Raw genomic sequence first — 17,761 nt, 5'->3', positions numbered from 1 at the left:
CCTTATGATCATTTAAATTATCATTAAATTGGGACAGTCCAGCGAGCTCTGCACTAAATACAATACCACGCCGCAAATATTTCAATTCATTGTGCAAACGAATAATTTTTATTGATTAAATAGTTTTATGTGATAAATATATATATATATTAGATATTAAGCAAGGGTTTAGTCGGTTAGGATTAACGACTGCATATTTTAACTAGAGCTCGTGGTTGAAGGCAGGGTTGCGAGGACCCCCTCAATGAAGGTATCGGGCTGTTCAATGAGATGTAGAAGGCCTGAAGACAAATATACATAGTAAATACACCCAATATAGGAAATACAACTTTGAGAAACTCACCTGCCACATCGCAGAATTCCCCAAAAGAGGTGCAGGTCAGGAAGTCATCGGTCAGGGTCTTCAGGATGTTGTCCGTGGACTTCAGCATAGCCTCATCGTTCTTGCGCAGATAGTCGAACAGCGAAATCGGCCAATCCTCCTCCTTGGTCGTGCTCACCGTATTGAAGAGGTCATTGTAGATCAAGTCCACCAGTGCCCACATCATAAGGAACGGCTTGTATACACTGTAATCCTTGACTTGACGATCCGCCGGCGACAACAGGGCCTTGCATAGAACCGAGGGTGAGATGTTACGGGCTTGTGCCACCGCCAAAAGGCGCTTAAGATGTGCCAGCTTGTGCTTGTTCCACAGCTCACGACTGTGCAGCGACAGGGAAACGGTAGCCATGTACAGGGGGCCGTCTACTTCGTATCCACACTCTAGCCACTTTTCGCTTGGCTCCGCCTGCAAATATGTCAGCAACGTCTTGCTATCCCTGGACGCTGAGCGGGAGGAGAGCAGCAGGTAGACGGCGTAGAAGAGCAGGTAGGGCACAAAGTGCATGTTTGACTGGGGACCTCCGCCGCCAGCATCGTCGTGGAAGCTTCGCTCCCAGGCGAACCGCACCAGCAGCAGCTTCAGGTCATGCACGCTGCTCGTGTAGCAGATGTCGCAGCGCTGGGTGCTCTCCTGCATGTAGCTGCTGTGCCGGGTCATGCAGCCAGAAAAGGCTGCCTCCCCTACGGCGGGACCCCAAAGGGGCAGAAGGCCATTACACCTGGTATTGGCATTCTGTAGACTAGCTCGTTCCCACTCGTCTCTCCCGCGAGTCAGGCGTATGGCAGATGTATGACAGTCAACGTGGACCACATTGAAGTGGGTGACGGTGGTGTAGCCGATGGTCTTCCTCGACTTGAGCTCGAACTCCTCAACATTGCATCGCTTGGTGAACGTGTAGATGCCCAGAACCTTCTCTGGCTGGCAGGCGTATCCTTCGCGGCAAATGAAGCACGTTAGGCCCGTCTCATCGCGCAGCTTTTCGATCTTCTGCAGGATAGAGCCCTTTGCCGTTACCTGACCCTTTTCATTCGTACGCATTCCCAAGGCATCCAGTTGCTTCTCTCGCGTAGCCATGGCCAATCGCTTTTTCTCCGCCCTGGTGAAGTCCCGCACTTGTTGCACCCTTGCTGCCGTTGCCGCGTCCGTGGAGAGCGCCTCCAAAAGGTTCTCTGCCAGGCTGCCAACGTGCTCGTCACTGGAGACTTGCTCTAGGCGGTGGATAATGGGTATAATGTCCTTGCTGATGGCCACCTGGGTGGCCTCGTGATGATTCGAGAGGCCGGTAAGGAAGCGGAGGATGTACTTTAAGCTCGGACGTGAAATGAACTCCTTCAGCTCATCGGAGTCGGTGCGCAGGAGTGTGGGCTTAACGCAGGGAGCATGCTCGGTGATGTAGGCCAGGGATCGTTCCACGATGCCAAGGCTTACAATGTAGTCCTTGAGTGTGCCGCCGATGCAGTTATGCTCGATTTGGTTGGTCAGCACGCAAAAGAGCTCCATTTTGAACTCCTCTTCTGGCGTGCGGTCCTTGTCGAAGCGTTTAAAGCTCAAGGTGTTCTGAAAGGAAGACTGCCTTTATTAAGAGTTCCTTAAACATTTTCTGAAGTTAACTCACCCTAAAGTGCTCGCAGAGCAGGGCCATCTTCACCTCGTTCCCGTAGACCAAGGCGGCTAGAACCCGGATGAGATGGCGCAGCACCGAGGGATTATTCCTTACGTTCGGACAATCTGTGCAGGAGATAAGAGCAGTCACGTACTCGGGTCCACCGAAGGTCAGCGAGAACTGCAGGAAGGAGTCCAGTGTATCGCTAGCCGCCTTCGAGAGAATAGTCTCCATGATCTCTAGCAACTGCTCGGTGACCGCCGACTGAATTGAATCGTTCTCCGACTGCAGGCACATCTGTAGCACCTTGAGCAAAGTGTTGATGGCTCCAATTTCGGGCTGGCACAGCACTTCCTGGCAGCGACGCACCTTTACGCAGATGAGGAAGAGCTTTAGCAAAACCTGGATGAGTTCGCGGTTGCGCGAGATGCGCTGCAGGCTGCCGATACGGTCCAGCATCACACGGAGGCCGTTGCAGTCGGCCAGGACATTGGCCATTCGGTACAGCTGCTCGGTGTCCACCTGCTCCTGGCTCTTGTTGTTCAGCGTCTCCACAAACTCCTCGGTAGCGTCGCCCAGGAGACCACGCATGCGATAGACTATCCTCATGGCATCTCTATCGCCGCCCTCTGCTAACCACACCTTCTTGTACACATCCTTGACGGGCAGATCCAGGCTGATGATCTTGTTGTTTACCAGTAGCTCCATACCGTTGTCGTCCTCCAGCAAGGCGATCAGTTCACAGTCCGTGCAGATCTTGTTTTTGACGTCGCGCATCAGCGGCCCCAGGCCCATTTCGCTCGAGGGATACGGATTACCCAGCATACGGCCCTGCAGGAAGTCCTCCTGCTGCGGATCCTTCTCCAACGTCATGTAAAACTCGCTTTCGTCGTGCTCCTCGGGATGAATGATGGAATACAACCGCTCGAAGATGAACACCGGTGTCTTGATGTCATTCATTCGCGTCTTTTCCACGGTATCGATGAGAATTTCCATAAATGCACGCGTCTCCTCCTCTGTGCCGGTGGTCATATCCTCTAGCATCTCGAGCAGCTTTTCCTGGGCGTCATCAATCAGTCGCGTGCGCTGCACCACCAGACTCCTTAAGGCGAGATAGCTCTCGAGAACGGGGCCCAGCATGCGGGTCTTGTAGGTTCTTCGAATGTTGGGGCATTCAAGGAGCAGCCACAACAGCTCCACATATTGGCGCAACGCGTAGCCTAGGGACAGATCCGAGGAGAGGGAGTGCTCTTCCATCCGATGAACCTTGCTTATCTCAATCGCAAGCAGCTGGGATATCTGGCCCAGGACACCCTTCAGCACGAGATACTGCAGCCATGGCTGCTCCGTGGACATGCTCTTGAAAAGCATCAAGTATTCGGCACTGGCCTCGCCGGCTTCGCCCACGTGCTTCAGGAACGAGGTGAGCATATTCAAGGCCTGTTGCTTCCTCTCGTTGGTTCTGCTCAGACTGCTCAGCAGGGAGCAGGCCAACTGGCGTCCAAACCGGGAGTTGGCATTAAACAGCAAGGGCTGAATCCATTTGGCATTAAATACGAGGGGCTTTGTTACTCGCTGCTTGTCCAGCACACGCTCCCGCCATCGTTTTCCGAATTTCTCCATCAGGAAGGTTGCCCGCACCTCTCGCCTGCTCTTCTGCGGTACTTCTGTGGCTGCTGAAGCCGCCTGCTCCTTGGCGTTCTTTTGCTTGCCCTGACTACTGTTCTTCGGCATTCGGCTGCACCATGCGGCATACTCGTGGTTCCGATCCGAGTTGAGCCAGGCCCGGTAGTCCACGGTGTTGCCTTCGAGCAGCTTTATGCTGCAGAGATCAGCGGTGGCCACCTTCTGCTGGTTGGGCTTGCTGCTGGGCAGCACCGGGCAGATGAGATTCTGCATTATCCGAAGGCAGGGATGGAGCACCGAAGTCACGGGGCCACGGGACAGCCGGCAGTTACTAATGAACAGCTCAAAGATGACTTTTAGCTTGTATTCCCAGCACACATCGTCCTGGCCGAGCAACACCTCCAGTAGGGTCATCTCCTGATGAACGGCAGCCTCCAGGCTGATCAACGGAATCGATCCCATTAGGGCATTCTTCACCCTAGCTGTTACCAGCTGCAGCAGGTGCATGCAGGCCTCGGCATTGTCCTTGGTCAGCACAACCAATAGGTTTCGAACCTCCTCCTGAATCTGCGGAGTGCCCCGTCGCAGATTGTGCTCGGCTAGTTCGCTAACGAGTCCTTGACTATACAAACCGACGCGACAATCGTAGTTGTAGGCCATAGCCCGCAAGAGGGTCAGACACTGCTCAGTGGAGGCCAATGCACAACCATAGCAGCGATTTGTGGTGGGAATTTCGGCGCCGGAAGACGATCCCGGATTAATCGGCGGCTGATCCTGTTGTTGTCGATCGTAGGCCACCAATTCACTGGAAAGTTAAAGGATATTAGTTGTGGAGGTCTGCATGAACCACATCCCAATAACTCACCTACGACACGCCTTCACCTTCTGGACAATCTTGCTCAGTTCCTCGAAGCTGGTGCGAGACTCCACGCAATACTTTTGGGCCAAGAGCTGGATAATCTTGTTGACCTGTGAGGTGCTGTGAACGCTGGCCATGTTGTCCTCAACGAGGCGATCGCTGCTTCTGTGCTCGGCCACCTTCTGTATGAGCAACTCCAGCATCTGCTTGTTGGTCAGCAGCTGGCGGTATATCCTGTCCGCTCTCTCCAATGAGCTATGTATCAGCGATACAGTCTTCACCCTATCCTCGGCCGACTCAATGGGATCCACCGCACAGCAGACTCGAGCATACATGCTGAAATCGAACTTGGCGTATTTGCAGAAGCCACATGAATGGCAGAGGAAGGGATCCTTCTCGTCGTAGTTAATGGCTCGACACTTGTGGCACTGGAACACGTTTTCGCCGCAATTGCCACAGACTCCCGGATATGCGGGCACTGCTGCACTGCATCTGGGACACTGTAGATTCTCGCTGGAACCGCTTACGGTCTCAAAAAAGTCCGCAAACTCGATCATCAAATTGCAGGCGGTGATCGGTAGTGGGAAGTCGATCTTTAGTTCAGTCTGGGCCGATTGCAGAGAGACTGAGCGCGCTTTATGCCACAGCGCTGGTCGATTCTTCAGCTCCACCACCGCCTGGACACTGCGATTGTTGTAGTAAACATTAATAGTCCTCACCATCTTGGTGCGTTTTAGGTCGGCTATCCGTACAATCAGCTTAGAGATAGTGTGGCACTGCACCAGCTTGTAAATCATTGTGGTCGTGGTGTATTTTGAGTCCGACTTGACCGACGGCAGCTTGATGTTTGCCATCGGCACTTCTGGATTGTTGCACACCAGACACGGCTCTGACTCCAGATAGTAGCCATTCACCTGCAGTATAGACTCCAAGGTGGTGTATATGGGCGCATTGGGATGCTTGCAGAGCAGTTCGTTCTGCTGCCGGAGCACATCCACGGCACGCGACACGAACTCCGGCAGGCGGTCTGTGATGCTTTTGGTGCTTAGTGTTAGATAGCCCAGCAGATCCACAAACTGCGCCGTCCTCCGACCGTAAGTGGGCACCAGTGGCCAAAGATTCCAGAAGATATTCAACAACTTCTCACGCTGCCTCTCGTTGGCATGCTCGAAGAGCCCGTTTATAAAGGAATGGGCCTGCCACCTCAGTTGGGTGATGTTGTTCTCGAGCAGGAAGATCCTTACAAAACGGATGATTAAGGCGTCGCAAGCATACCTGAAGATTTGGTGCACGAATGTGCCACACTGAGCTGGATCGAACTTGGAGTAGTAGGCGTCTGTATCCTCACTCTTCTCCCGGTCACTTCGCGCCTTGCTCGATGTCGAGGAGGAGGTCGAAGGCAGGGGCTGCGGCAACTTTGACCCATTGGAACCAGTGGGCAGGTTGCAAACAGCTGCCTGCAGCAACTGGATAATGATGGGGGAAACGCCATCATCCAACTGGTAGCAAGCTATCTCCATCAGCATGGCCAGAGCGTCTTCATGAACGACGCAAAACTTCTGCCAGTTCCCAGTGCGCATTTGGCTAATTTCCTGGCATGTGCGCAGATGTTCTGTGAGCTCCACCAGCGAATCGTAGGTAAGCAAGGGCGGATTGGCGTTGTATGGGGCACCAGTCTGAAAGAAATCAAAAAGGTTTTACATAAACAAGTCATGTTTATGAAGTACCAAGCGTAAGACTCACCTTGCTGCTCACAATGTTGCATACACGCTTCACCACACGGAAGTGGGCGTCCAATGAGTGTCCATCACGGTACATGCGGAATTTCTCCTTGCTGCCGCAGATGTACATGAGCAGCTTCCTCACTTGTCGCCGCAGCAAGGTGTTCAGGTTAAGCATCATGTACTCGCACAGGGTGAAAGTCATGGATTCGCAGAAGCTACTGTCGTAGGTGTCCGGATGAGCGCTGCTTAGACGTAAAATTTGATAAGGTAAGCGGACAATGATCTCGGTCAGCAGTCCGTCGTAGGACTCGAAGATGTCCGGATAGTTCTTCAGGTAGTTGTGCGGGATCAGTATAGATATGTCGGGTTTAGGACCATGTTTAATGGGCTTCAGTAGCTGTACTCCCGAGCCAGAAGCTCCGCCGCCACTGCCGCTATTCTGAGCAGCTTGTGCGGCGCTCACGCCGCCACCCGCGGCATAGGGATCGCCCAACACTTTCTTCCAGTGAAGCAGCAGAGTGTTTAGGGCCTCCAGGGCGAATACAAAGGCACCACTTTTGCTTAAAACATTAGCTGTGGTGCTGGCCACAAAGGATGTGTTGTCCTTGAACTGATGCGGCGGCGAGGTTGTGCCAGTCTGCTTTGACTTAGTCTTGCCCATCATCACACCAAAGAGGGACAGCAATGCGAGGCGTACCTCGTTGCCAGGGCACTTGGTTTCCATCTAATAAAAAATTTTCTCAATGCTTTATCTTTCTTTAAGAGGATATAAGTCGAAACTTACCCTTGACGCCGCACCACGCTTGCCAATTTCGACATAGTCTACTAGGGCGCTAAGCAGATCTTGGAGTACTTGCTGGTCTCGTTCATTGTTCCCATTAAGATCGGTGGTTAGCATGAGTATGACCTGGATAAGTGGAATGGCCTGCAGGCCGTTGCACAAATCAAAGGTGCTTAGGTGTTGTATAATGCTCTCCAGAACGGCGATTCTAAAGACGAAGAAGGGTAGTATTATCAACCAGAAGATTAACCCTTTAGTTTGTGAACTTACCTCAGATCATGTAGCTTGCTGAGCTTATCATCCTCGTTGATTTCGTTATCCTCACTGCTGCTCATTGCACTCAGGCCAGAGGCCCCGCCGGAACAAGCAGCCCCGCTGGGACCTGGCTGCTCCTGGTCATCCTTGGTTGAGCCCTGTCGAGGAGGTGAAGCGTTCGCATGATCACCAAAGTTGCTGCTTCTCGCAGATGTTCCTCCAATGCTCTCAACTCCGCTGCCGCCACTCTCCGAACCGCCACTGCCGGCTGGTTCTGCTGGCGATGTCCGCAAGGTTGATCCATCAGTGGCCACGTTAGAGGCCTCGTCGTCATCAGATCCCCCGGCGGAGACACTGGCTGTTGCTGCATTGGCTGCAGCTGCCATGACTGCCGCCTGTCGAATACCATTGAGATTGGGAGCACCCTCCAGCAGAGCCTGGAGCGCATTTCCATCTCCTTCGTGCTGTTGTAAGCTCAAGGCGATGGCAATGTCCATGATGGCCTCATCGTCGGCATCCTCGGGCAGTCCGAGCAGTCGGGGGAAAGCCATGAAGGCTTCTAGGTTCTCCAGCATCTGCTGCTGACCTACGCCTCCTACGCCAGCACCACCTCCCTCCGCGTCGGGATTGGGGTCAGGCAATCCACCACCGCCACCGCCGCTGCCTCCAACTGCAGCATCGACGGCAACGGCTGCCGCTTCCTCAATGATGTCACTGGCCGCTGAGGCTGCCACCGCTTGCAGAGCCTGCATGGTTGACGTTGAGGGTGTGGGCGTGGAGCAAGCTGGCGGCGTAACAATAGCTACCTTACGGCGCTTCAATCGGGGACTCAGTAGCAGGATCAGCGCCTCCTTGGCACTGTGGCTAATGACACTGGCATCGTGCTTGAGAAGATCAATAAAGTACTTCGTCATGCGACCCACCTGGGAGGGATCAGCCAACGCAAATCCGTACATAATCTCCACCAGGCAGTGGACAATAGTCTCCGCCTGGCATAAGCCGCGTCGCACAATATTCGTGGGTTCATCCAACGCCGGGGTAACCTTGTGCAGCTCCAGGACAAAGCTCATGATAGATGGCACAATGTCGTAGTTGTTCTCCTGGCAGATCTTGGCCAGCGACTGCGGACGAGCGTTGGCAATGCCACTCACAAGGAGAATCAGTCGATAGAAAGCCTCTGGGTCGATCTCCTGCAGAGATTCCAGTTTTTCGAGTTTCGGGTGCAGAGCTTGGAGCTCTCCGTGCACAAACTGCAGGAGCACACCATCCTTGTAGCTGTGATACGACGGCCGGCTTCCATAGAGGGTGGCCAGCACATAACGGGCCTGTGTCTGGACTGGATTGGGGGTGGGCAACAGCAGGAGGGCGCTTGCCGTTTTCATAGCCTTTTGACGGATGGCAGCTGGCACTCCGGAGCCCAGCAAGTTCAGGGCGCAGTCCATCACCTCCAGAAGGTGATTCACCATACGATCCAGCTGGGTGATGCAATTGAATCCCTCGCCAAAGTTAGCGCTGCTTGCCTGTGTTGAGGGCACGGCCGGCACACTCGATCCCGGTGCAGTCACTTCCTCGGATTCGTCTGGCCAGCCCACCAGCTCCTTGGACTTGCCATAGACCTCGATGCAATCCAGCAATGTCACGTGTTCTGGGTCCTGGGACTTGGCAAAGACTACCTTCAGAATCTTGTCCGACTGGAACATCTCCTCTCGGGTCAGCGGTATGTCGAACCAGCGGGCGCGCCTCACTGGCGTGGGTACAGTTCGTCCCAGAATGGTGACCGATAGCGGTGCTCTCTGCACATCCTGGGTGCCTATCAACACCCTGATGCCCACGATAACCACATTGGGATCGTTGTTGATCACTTCCAGGGTGAAGCCATTGGCTCGCGTGCTAGCCACAAACATGCCTGTGGAGAAGAGCCGCGTTTTTAGTTTCTGTTTGTTGTAGATCTGGAGTAGATCGTTCCCGCCAAACTCCACATCGGCTAGCATGTTGCAGTGCTCAAAGAAGTCGATGGGGAACACGGGTAGTCCGCCGGCCGTCAGTTGTTTCTGCTGCTGGCTCGCCTTGCGGGTCAGCTTGCCGGGACCAGCACTGGATTTGGGCTTCGCACTGCCACCACATCCGCCTCCCTTCACCATCAGTGTGGATGAGTAGAGTTGGTTGCCAAAGGGTTGGACTTGAGGCGACAGCCAGAAGCTAGTGTGTTCCGGCTGGGCGGAGAAGATTCTCAGACTTCCGTCCTCGCATAGCAGCAACAGTGTGGTCTTCTCAACGCCGGCCACAGCATGTCGGATGCCCACCACGTCCATAATGCGCGACTTGGCCGACTGCGCCTTTATCTCCTGCAGGTATATCCGTTCCGGCGTAAGCATTAGTATAATCGGGTTGTTTGATGTCTGCATGCTGGCGTAAACCAGTCCCGGATGCCCGGCCACCTCAGTCCACTGAACCAGCGGCTGGAGGGGTCCTTTCGAGGCAGACTTGCTAGCCGAGTTGGTATCCAGATGATAGATGCCCTTCACGCCGTCATTCACATTGGTGAGCGGAGAGAAGAAGCTCCTGCCCGAGGAGTAGCTGTAGAATAGCAGCTGCATGGTGTGGGAGTAGTAGATGGAAACTCCCCCGCCGCCGACTTGGCCGTTGACATCCTTAATGTGCTGGTGACTCAGCTCCAGAGTATTGGTGACATAGAAGTCTCCATGTACCGCCAGGCTCTGCTGGTCCAACTGTTGGGTGTAAATGTATCCGGAGCTGGCAAAGCTCAACATGTAGTACTGTCCATCCTGGTACATGAACGTGCAGTCCCGGATCTTGCCCAATGCGACGAGGTAGTAGTACTTCGGGCTGTACGAATCCACAGCCAGATCGTAGATCTTCACATAATCCGAGGTGACGAGGGCCAGGAGAGTCTGCGAGCCGGGCAGCCAGATCGCCTTCTTGATATAGTTTCCATTCTCCAGTTGCGGACTTACCACAATATGTTCGTTTGTGCTGCCGCTGCTGGAAAAGGTGAGCACGTGACACTCCTTCAGACCGCAAACGGCTAGGCAATCCTCATTGCAGGGATTGGCGGCCAACGAGAGCACCGTGCATGCTATGGGAGCGGAACTCAGCTGGGTAAGAGTCAACTTGCGCTTTGAGGCATCGGCCTGCTTGAGCAGCGCCGAGAGCTGAAGGATGGTCACTTTGCCCTTCTCATGGGACACAGCCAGTTGCTGACGACGTCCGTGTGGCGAGGACAGGCAACAGAAGGCCACGCGACGCACCACTCCGGATGATATCAGATGCTTGATGGTCTGGCCCTGATCTCCCGAGTAGTTCATCCGCACGTTCTCGAAGGCACCCTCCTGGGAGCCCAGGGTAGCAAACATAAGTTGATCCGTGACTTGAAAGCTTTGCTCTAGCTGATGGAGCCGCTCTAATGCCGCCGTTGCTCTCTTATGGCATCCCACGATGGAGTAGAGGGTACAGTTCTCCCGGATCGACGGTAATAGTAAATCAAAGTACTCCAGAATGCAGCGAACAACCAGCAGCCATTGCTCCTGATGCTGAAGTGTCTCTCGATACGGTTCTAGGAGCTTACTTAACACAGCAATTCTTTCACTGTTCAAGGAATCCTTGCGAGCAGCCGACACTTGCTGCATGGCGGGTGGGCTGCTCCTCTTCTTGCCTGCCAGGAGGCTCATATGAGAGGGCAAGTAGCTGGCCACTCCGGCCGAATCTCTCACCTCGCCGCTACCAAGACGCCGGCTCAGTGCTTGGCACGACCCGTCCTCCTTGGCTCCGCAGTCGCAGAAGAAGTTGCCGTACTTGGCATAACTTACATCGTGTCCCTTGTGGCAGACCCGAGCGCAGACAGAGCATACGCCCACCGTGTTAATCATGTTGCAGGTGTGGCAATGGTACCAGTGCTGGTTCATGAATTCCTTCTGCGTCTGCGAGAAGGTGCAAAGCTTGTTGTTAAGCGTATCCTCGTCGGAGTCATTGTCCAGCAACGAGTCCTGTTCCCCTTCCTCGGCCAGCTCATCGTACAGTTCGTCTAGATCGGTCTGCAGCTCATCATCCCAGGGCGGAATGTGTTGCCGGCTTCCGCGGTAGCCGATGCTCTGCAAGAGTTCGCTGAGGTAACGCAGCAGGGCGCTGACATTCTCTGCGTGCCTCAGCTGCTTATCCGGTAGCTGCTGTTTTTCTAGCTCCAGCCACAGGACCGTGGTGTTGAACAATGCCGCATGACCGCGTGCGGGAATGGCATCCGCCAACGTAATCATTATCTGGAGCACATCCGCAAAGTCGCAAGCATCCTGGGGCGGGGATATTAAAGTCTGTCCCAGCTGCAGCAATGCCTGGAACAGGGGCGGCGCTATTTGCGCCGCCTTGCTCTGATCCTTAACCAAGGATTTCACAAAGCTCAGTAGGAGCGCTCCATTTCGTTCAGTTCCCGAGTGCTCACAGCATGCTTGTGAAGATTCCTCCGAAGGATTCGGCTGCGCAGCCTGCCACAGGCTCAGGATCTGCGATGTATTGGCACCACCAGCGCCTCCGGCACCGGTTCCGCTTTCTCCACCTCCGCCTGCTGCCGTTCCGCAGTCGTAGTCAATTTCCATGGCATCCAGCTGATCGGAGATACTCGGCATGGCAGAAACTGTGGCCATATTGGTGGGAGTCTGGGCATTGCTGCTGGAGCTGCTGGAGGGCTGCATGATGCTGGTCAGCAGGCGGCAGGTGGTGTCCATTGCCTCAGATGTGCTCACTTCCGTACTCACATTGGGCCCGTAGATGATGTGGGCCAACCAGAGCTTTAGACGTGCCACATCGACGGTGGCCAGCTCCGAGAAGCATTCGACTAAATCGTCGTGCAAGAACTGGGAGTCCGCTTGCGAGGACTGCTGGAACAGGCGCTCAACGAACTGCAGCATCTTGCGAGCGTAGCTGACGGGTAGACTGGTTCCAGTAAAGGAGAGCAGGAGGGTGGTGAGACTTCCCGATTTCTGATCCTTGAAGAACTGCCGCATAGCCTGCATCCCAGTCGGTTTATCCACCATCTTGATCATAGTCTTGAGCACTGCAAACAGCATGGACTCATTGAACATTGCGCGCTCCTGATCTAGCGGCGGTGCTGTCTGGCGAAGATCGGCTGCGAAGTCCTTAAGCATGCGATAGCAATAGCCAATCATATGCTCATAGAGCAGTAGTTTCTGGGCCTCCAGGGTCAACCCGCTGAGAATCTCTCGCAGACACTGCTCGCTCTGTCCCTGCAGATAGTCGGTTCGCATGTCTAGCATGGAGGCAATCAGCAAGCCTTTCAACTGCGACTCCATCTCATTGTTGCTATGCGAGCAATGTGGCAGGAGGAGCTCAAATAAGTGCAGGATAGATTTGAGGCAGTGCTTTAGGGTGTGAAGCGTTGAGTAGTTGGCGCCACGCGTCAGCTCCATAATATGTGCGTCTATCACGTTCAGGGTATACGGTTCCACGGGAAACTGCTTGCCGTCGAAAGCGGAATCGTTGACCATGAGGCACTTGGGCCACTCGTTCGCAATCAGTTGCTTGTCCTCATTCGGGAGGAGCTTGAGAAACGCTGCATGCAGCTCTAGCATAATCGCTGGCTTATCACTCACAATGGGGACGATCAGATTAAGAGCTTGCTCCGGCGTCGAGCTGGACAACTGTTTCAGCATCTGGCCGCGTACAATGACCGAGAGCAGGCGGTAAGAGTTCATTAGTTTAAGCATAAGCTCGTTCACTAATTGGTTATGTTTTTGCAGATCACTTGGTAGTTCGCTTTCCTCTTCCTGCTGTGCCTTTTCATCATCGATGGACTCGTTGGAAGAGTAAACATCGGCATCGTTGCTCGAGGCTGCAGCTCCTGAAGAGGACTGATCGCTTGATATTTCATCGGTTTCTCTGCGCGGCAGTTTCAAGCCCTCCTTGCTAGCCCAGGCTACGGCCTGCATGTGAGCCACCAACGAATCAAACAAGATGAGATCGGAGAGGCGAGGAGTACCTAACGGAAGAATGTATTAATAGAGTCTTGTTAAGTTCAACAATAGGTTAAAGTGTATTACCATTGCCGTTCATCTGAGTATTGAACGCTTCGACGCCAAGTATGGTCTGCTTGAGACTATACTTTAAGTCACCCGCAATGTCACCAACCTCCCTCCACAGCGTTTCCGAGTACTGGGTGTACATGCCCTGCTTAATTAGGCTGTTTACCACCAGATAGTGCGAGGTGGCCAATGGACAGCGTATGCTCCAAATCAACGAGTGTAAGTTGGGTGCTGGCTCTACTTTCAGTGACTCCACATGCGAGGTGGAGGGCGGCAGACCCAAAATCAGCTTCCAGGCGATGCTAAAGCAGTACTGCATCGCACACAGACTCTGCATATTCGCATCCTTGGCCTCTTTGTCCTTTGTAAACGCCGACATGTCGACAATCGAGAGAATATCCGTGAGGGCATCCACTAGCAGAGGATACTTAAGTTTGTCCGGAGTGCAGAGAATAAAGTTCCAGGCCAAGCCATCCAATTTAAACTCCTGTGCCCAGTAAGGCTTTTCGGGATCGGCCATGACCAACGTGTAGAATGTGGGACGAATTGCTGAGATTATTCGATTAAATAGGATTCATTCTCTAGACTGTTGAAGACTTACCAGATCCATATTCCCCCGCTGACTTCCGGAACCTCTCCTCGATGTCCTGACGGAAATACAAGTTTAACTTGGTGCGACTGTTAAGCAAATCGGTGATCTTCTGCGTTTCTGGCATACTGCTCACGCTGAACAAATTCCACCGAACTTGATCGAGCAGTTCCGGCGGTGCGTTGTATAAGTGCTTCATCAGATACTCCAAGAACAGCAGCAGCCGCGACAGCAGCATCATCTGGCTGTTCTTCACGGGTCGATCTCCGCTGATGCCGCGACAAACCTCTGCGCAGCGTATTACGCCGCCGGCTGTCAGCAACAGGATCGACTTCTTTTGCATCAGGTTGAGAGAGTGGAAGAGGAAGAGGAGCAGCTGGGCGTGCTCAATGTTCAGATCCTCGTAGTCAGTATCACTAGCGGCCGACCAGTTACAGACTCCCTCGACGAGGGTGTTGATAAGACGATGCCACACGGACAGGCAGGCGGCCTCCTTCTCCTGGGTGGGCTTCAGGAGCAGGATTTGGACCAGCACAGAAAGGGTACTGGGGTAGACCTGCAATGGCCAGGTGCTAGTATCCGTTGACCAGGGCGAGATGGCCAAGTGCTGCAGCAAATTGGACTGCAGTTGTTCGGACAGCAGTGAAGTGGAGATCAGATTATGGATGTATCTACCAGCAGAGCCCGAAAATCGAATCATAGCCGTTTGCCACTTGGTAGTTGCTGCTGCAGAGGAACCCGCTCCCGCACTGGCCGCTGGAGTATTCCCCGAGCCCTGCTCGCTATCATTTCGCATGACATCCCTGTCAAAGTCCTTGATTATATTGGCCATTAGGAGCATTTGCTGATCGCTGACGCCTGCTTTCACATAGCGCTGCATGTAGGCGTGCTTATTGGCCAGAAATTCGTCCAGGAAACAGAATATATCTGCCGCCAAGTCCAGATATTCATGGGGCTCATCCAGCTTGGGGACAAGCGAACTCTTTTGCTCTCCTCCGCTCCTCTCTTGGGCAGATGTATTGGCGTTGTCGTCATGTGTTTCCGGGGAAAGTGTTTCTTTGAACCAATGTCCCAAGTAGCTTTCACTATCGTCCTCCTCGGAGTTGTCAGAGCAGGAAAGGGAGTCGTTAAAGTAGGTGGTTGAGTCCGAATAGCTGATGGGCTCACATTCCGCGCGATCCTTTGCGGACGCTCGTCTTTGCGTGCAGGCCTTGCGGTAGGCGACTGTGGCTAAGAAGGTGAAGAGCTGGTGCAACGTGGCGGTATTCAGCACTCTCACAATCCGCCCCAGCGAACTATAGCTCTGCAGGATGTCGAATTGTGCCGGCGCAGGCAGCTCAGTGGACTCGGGATTCGGTCCACAGGCGGACTCAATCTTTAGATCTTCAATTAGTTCCGAAAGCAGTTTGATGCTGTGGTTAGCAATGGCCGCATTGAGCTCCCCAAATCCCTGCTGCACCTTGAAGAGATTGACCCTGGCTATGGGTGTACTTGGAGCTGTCGCCTCGTTTCCAGACTTGGCCGTTTTCGTTGCTGATTTTGATGAGGTGTCTCCGCCACTCCCGGAGGCACCCATGGCCCCTTGGATGCCACTGATAAGCAGCCAGCTGCCGTAGCACAGATGATTTTGGTACACATGCATGCGGGCCGACGACTTGAACAGGTCTCCGATGGCAGAGTAGATCTCCAGAGCTTTGCTCACTATACTGCAGGCCTGCTCCTCGAAGTCGTCATGGTCCTTGTTACTCTGTCCAGTACTCGAGCCTCCCCCTCCGCCACCGCTTCCCTGGCTGGTGGAAGCAGCACTCTGTTTCTGGGAGCTGCTACTCGTTTGACACATGCTGAGCACACTGGCGGTTATAGATACCAACACAGCATTGTACAGTGCAGCGATACCGCAACTCGAAAACCGTTCAATTCGACTGGGAGTGAGCGGCTGAAGCACTATCAAAGCATGAGCCTGACTCAATATATTGAGATCGGTGAGCATGTGGTTCATGGTCGATTTCACTGTGGTGGCCTCCACTTGCGTCAGTGGCAGGTAGAGCGGCTTGCCGCCATTAATGGTCTCTAGATATTTGGAGCGATAGCGATTCAGTATAGGAAGGCCTACACATACGTCCAGCAAGGTGTCGACTCCATTCTGTTCCTGAAAGTACTCCACGTTGGCCGCCAATAGTTGGTCCTGTAAAACAAATATATGTTAAAATTACGTTTTTATGAATATTCTTATTGAAAAGCTCACAGTGCAGTCAGTGACCTCCTCGCTTAGCGGCACCCAGGTCATCTTTCCCGGCTCTAGTGGAGCCAGCAGTTGCTGTAGGATCACGGAAGATAGATCAGACCGCGATCGCTTTATCTCCAGCTTAGGCGACTCCTTGTCCGCATTGCCGCCCGTACCGCTGGACGAGCTGCTGCTACTGCTTGGCAGGATACTTTTGCTGGTGGTCGACTCTGGATGCTTGCAACTCTTTAGAACGGTGGCCACCGCATTGTAGTCGAACATAACCGAAGACATGGAGACGTTCTCCCTGCCCTCGCAAAGCATCTTGAGTGCCACCAGCAACCACTTGGTCTCGTACACCGAGACACGAGGCAACCGGTAGATGATGAAACGGATAAGAACCGCGGTGGCATCGTGCAGTTGGCAAATTTGCGTCTGGCAAACTGCAAACAAAGCAAAGGAAAAACAAATATTTTTATACACATATATGTACGTATATATATATAAACTGCACACATATATGTTTAAACATATATCGTGTATCGGTGGGAGTGAATCACTCTAGGATTGGTCATTTCTTGGCCAAAGCCAAACAATGCCTTGTGGCTGGGATCGCTCTATGCTCTCTTCTCTTCTCTTTCCCTAGCGAAAAATCATTAGGGGTGCTGCTGCACTTACTCGTCTTTATTTGCATAAGCTTGTCGGCCGCCAGAGCTGCAAAGGCCGTGTAAAACTGGGTGTAACTGCTTTCCTCGTCGAAAAAATCATGTTCGCTGCAGGAAAAACACGGAAGAGCATAGTTAGTTGTTGAAAATGCAGAAATTTTAAAGTTCTTTGCAGTTTTGTCGCCGGGGCGGCCATATTTAATTTTGCAAGTCACTTTTTTTCGTGCACTTTATTTCTCACTGCGCCATTGGGGCAGTGAAAAAGTTTTGGCAAATATTTCTTCGGTCTTACCAACGCGTGATCGCTCTTAGCAGACTAACTACTTCGTTTTTGTTAAGGGCTCCTGTGCGGTTTTGCAGAAGGGCTTTTACCACGAAATTCCAATCCGTTCCGCCGCTGTGAGCCGACATTATTGTTGAAATATTGTCGTCAATTTTTCAGAAAGTACTCGGTCTACGCTTGCTAGTGTGCCCAGATTGGTTTGCCGCAAATATACCACCAACTTGGTGCTCTTAAGCTCATTATTTATTATTTTTGGTTATTTACTTTCTTAATAAAATGAGGATATTGACAATATAAAACTTAGTCGTTATATTTTATTGTCTTTAACAAAATATTCGCTTCTTAGTAAAAACAAATAAACCAATAAAAGACAAAAAGGAAAATGACAAATACAAACTGTCCAAGTTGAAAATCTACAAAAACCCACTATGCGACTCATGCAATTTTGTAGAAGCACAAGAAGTTTTTATATATTTTACTTAAAAACAAAACAATCAATCAATTATTTAAGGAGGAATAATAATTAATTAATAATTGATTGAGCGTCTATAATTTATTTCGTTTGTTCGGCTAACATAAACATGTAATTAATAATTTTGTATCGGTATTTTAAAGGGTTTAATATGAGGGGCCTCATAAATAGAAAGTAAGTAATAAAAAATTAAATAAAATGACACATTTATATTTTTGAATGAATTATTTTTTTCAGTGCATTTAAA

General features: G+C 52.3%; 1 protein-coding gene across 1 annotated transcript; it reads right to left on the bottom strand.

Annotated features, from left to right (window-relative positions):
* Positions 1-79: 79 nt before the first annotated feature.
* Positions 80-17,711, bottom strand: poe (E3 ubiquitin-protein ligase-like protein poe). The gene is made up of 12 exons (XM_020943509.2): positions 17,052-17,711; positions 16,773-16,867; positions 16,116-16,537; positions 13,883-16,055; positions 13,300-13,830; positions 7,247-13,238; positions 6,980-7,184; positions 6,215-6,919; positions 4,478-6,147; positions 1,999-4,417; positions 344-1,940; positions 80-281 (listed from the first exon to the last, which is right to left on the bottom strand). Exons 1-12 carry the CDS (start codon positions 17,168-17,170, stop codon positions 199-201), a joined length of 16,011 nt encoding a protein of 5,336 aa, XP_020799168.2. The 5' UTR covers positions 17,171-17,711; the 3' UTR covers positions 80-198.
* Between the last annotated feature and the right edge of the window lie 50 nt (positions 17,712-17,761).

The sequence above is a fragment of the Drosophila serrata genome, unplaced genomic scaffold (genome assembly GCF_035046125.1).
Source record: "Drosophila serrata isolate PLE 108 unplaced genomic scaffold, ASM3504612v1 contig_240, whole genome shotgun sequence".
NCBI lineage: Eukaryota > Metazoa > Arthropoda > Insecta > Diptera > Drosophilidae > Drosophila > Drosophila serrata.
Note: the sequence above shows the minus strand (reverse complement) of the source record. Positions and strands in the feature narration are given on the sequence as shown.

Bases quoted from the DNA above. Each gene is read 5' to 3' on its own strand.
- poe (XM_020943509.2), bottom strand. From the start codon at position 17,170: ATGTCGGCTCACAGCGGCGGAACGGATTGGAATTTCGTGGTAAAAGCC. The intron at 7,185-7,246 runs GTAAGTTCACAA...CTTCGTCTTTAG, and splicing joins AGCAAGCTACATGATCTGAG to AATCGCCGTTCTGGAGAGCA. The intron at 6,920-6,979 runs GTAAGTTTCGAC...ATTTTTTATTAG, and splicing joins AGCGTGGTGCGGCGTCAAGG to ATGGAAACCAAGTGCCCTGG.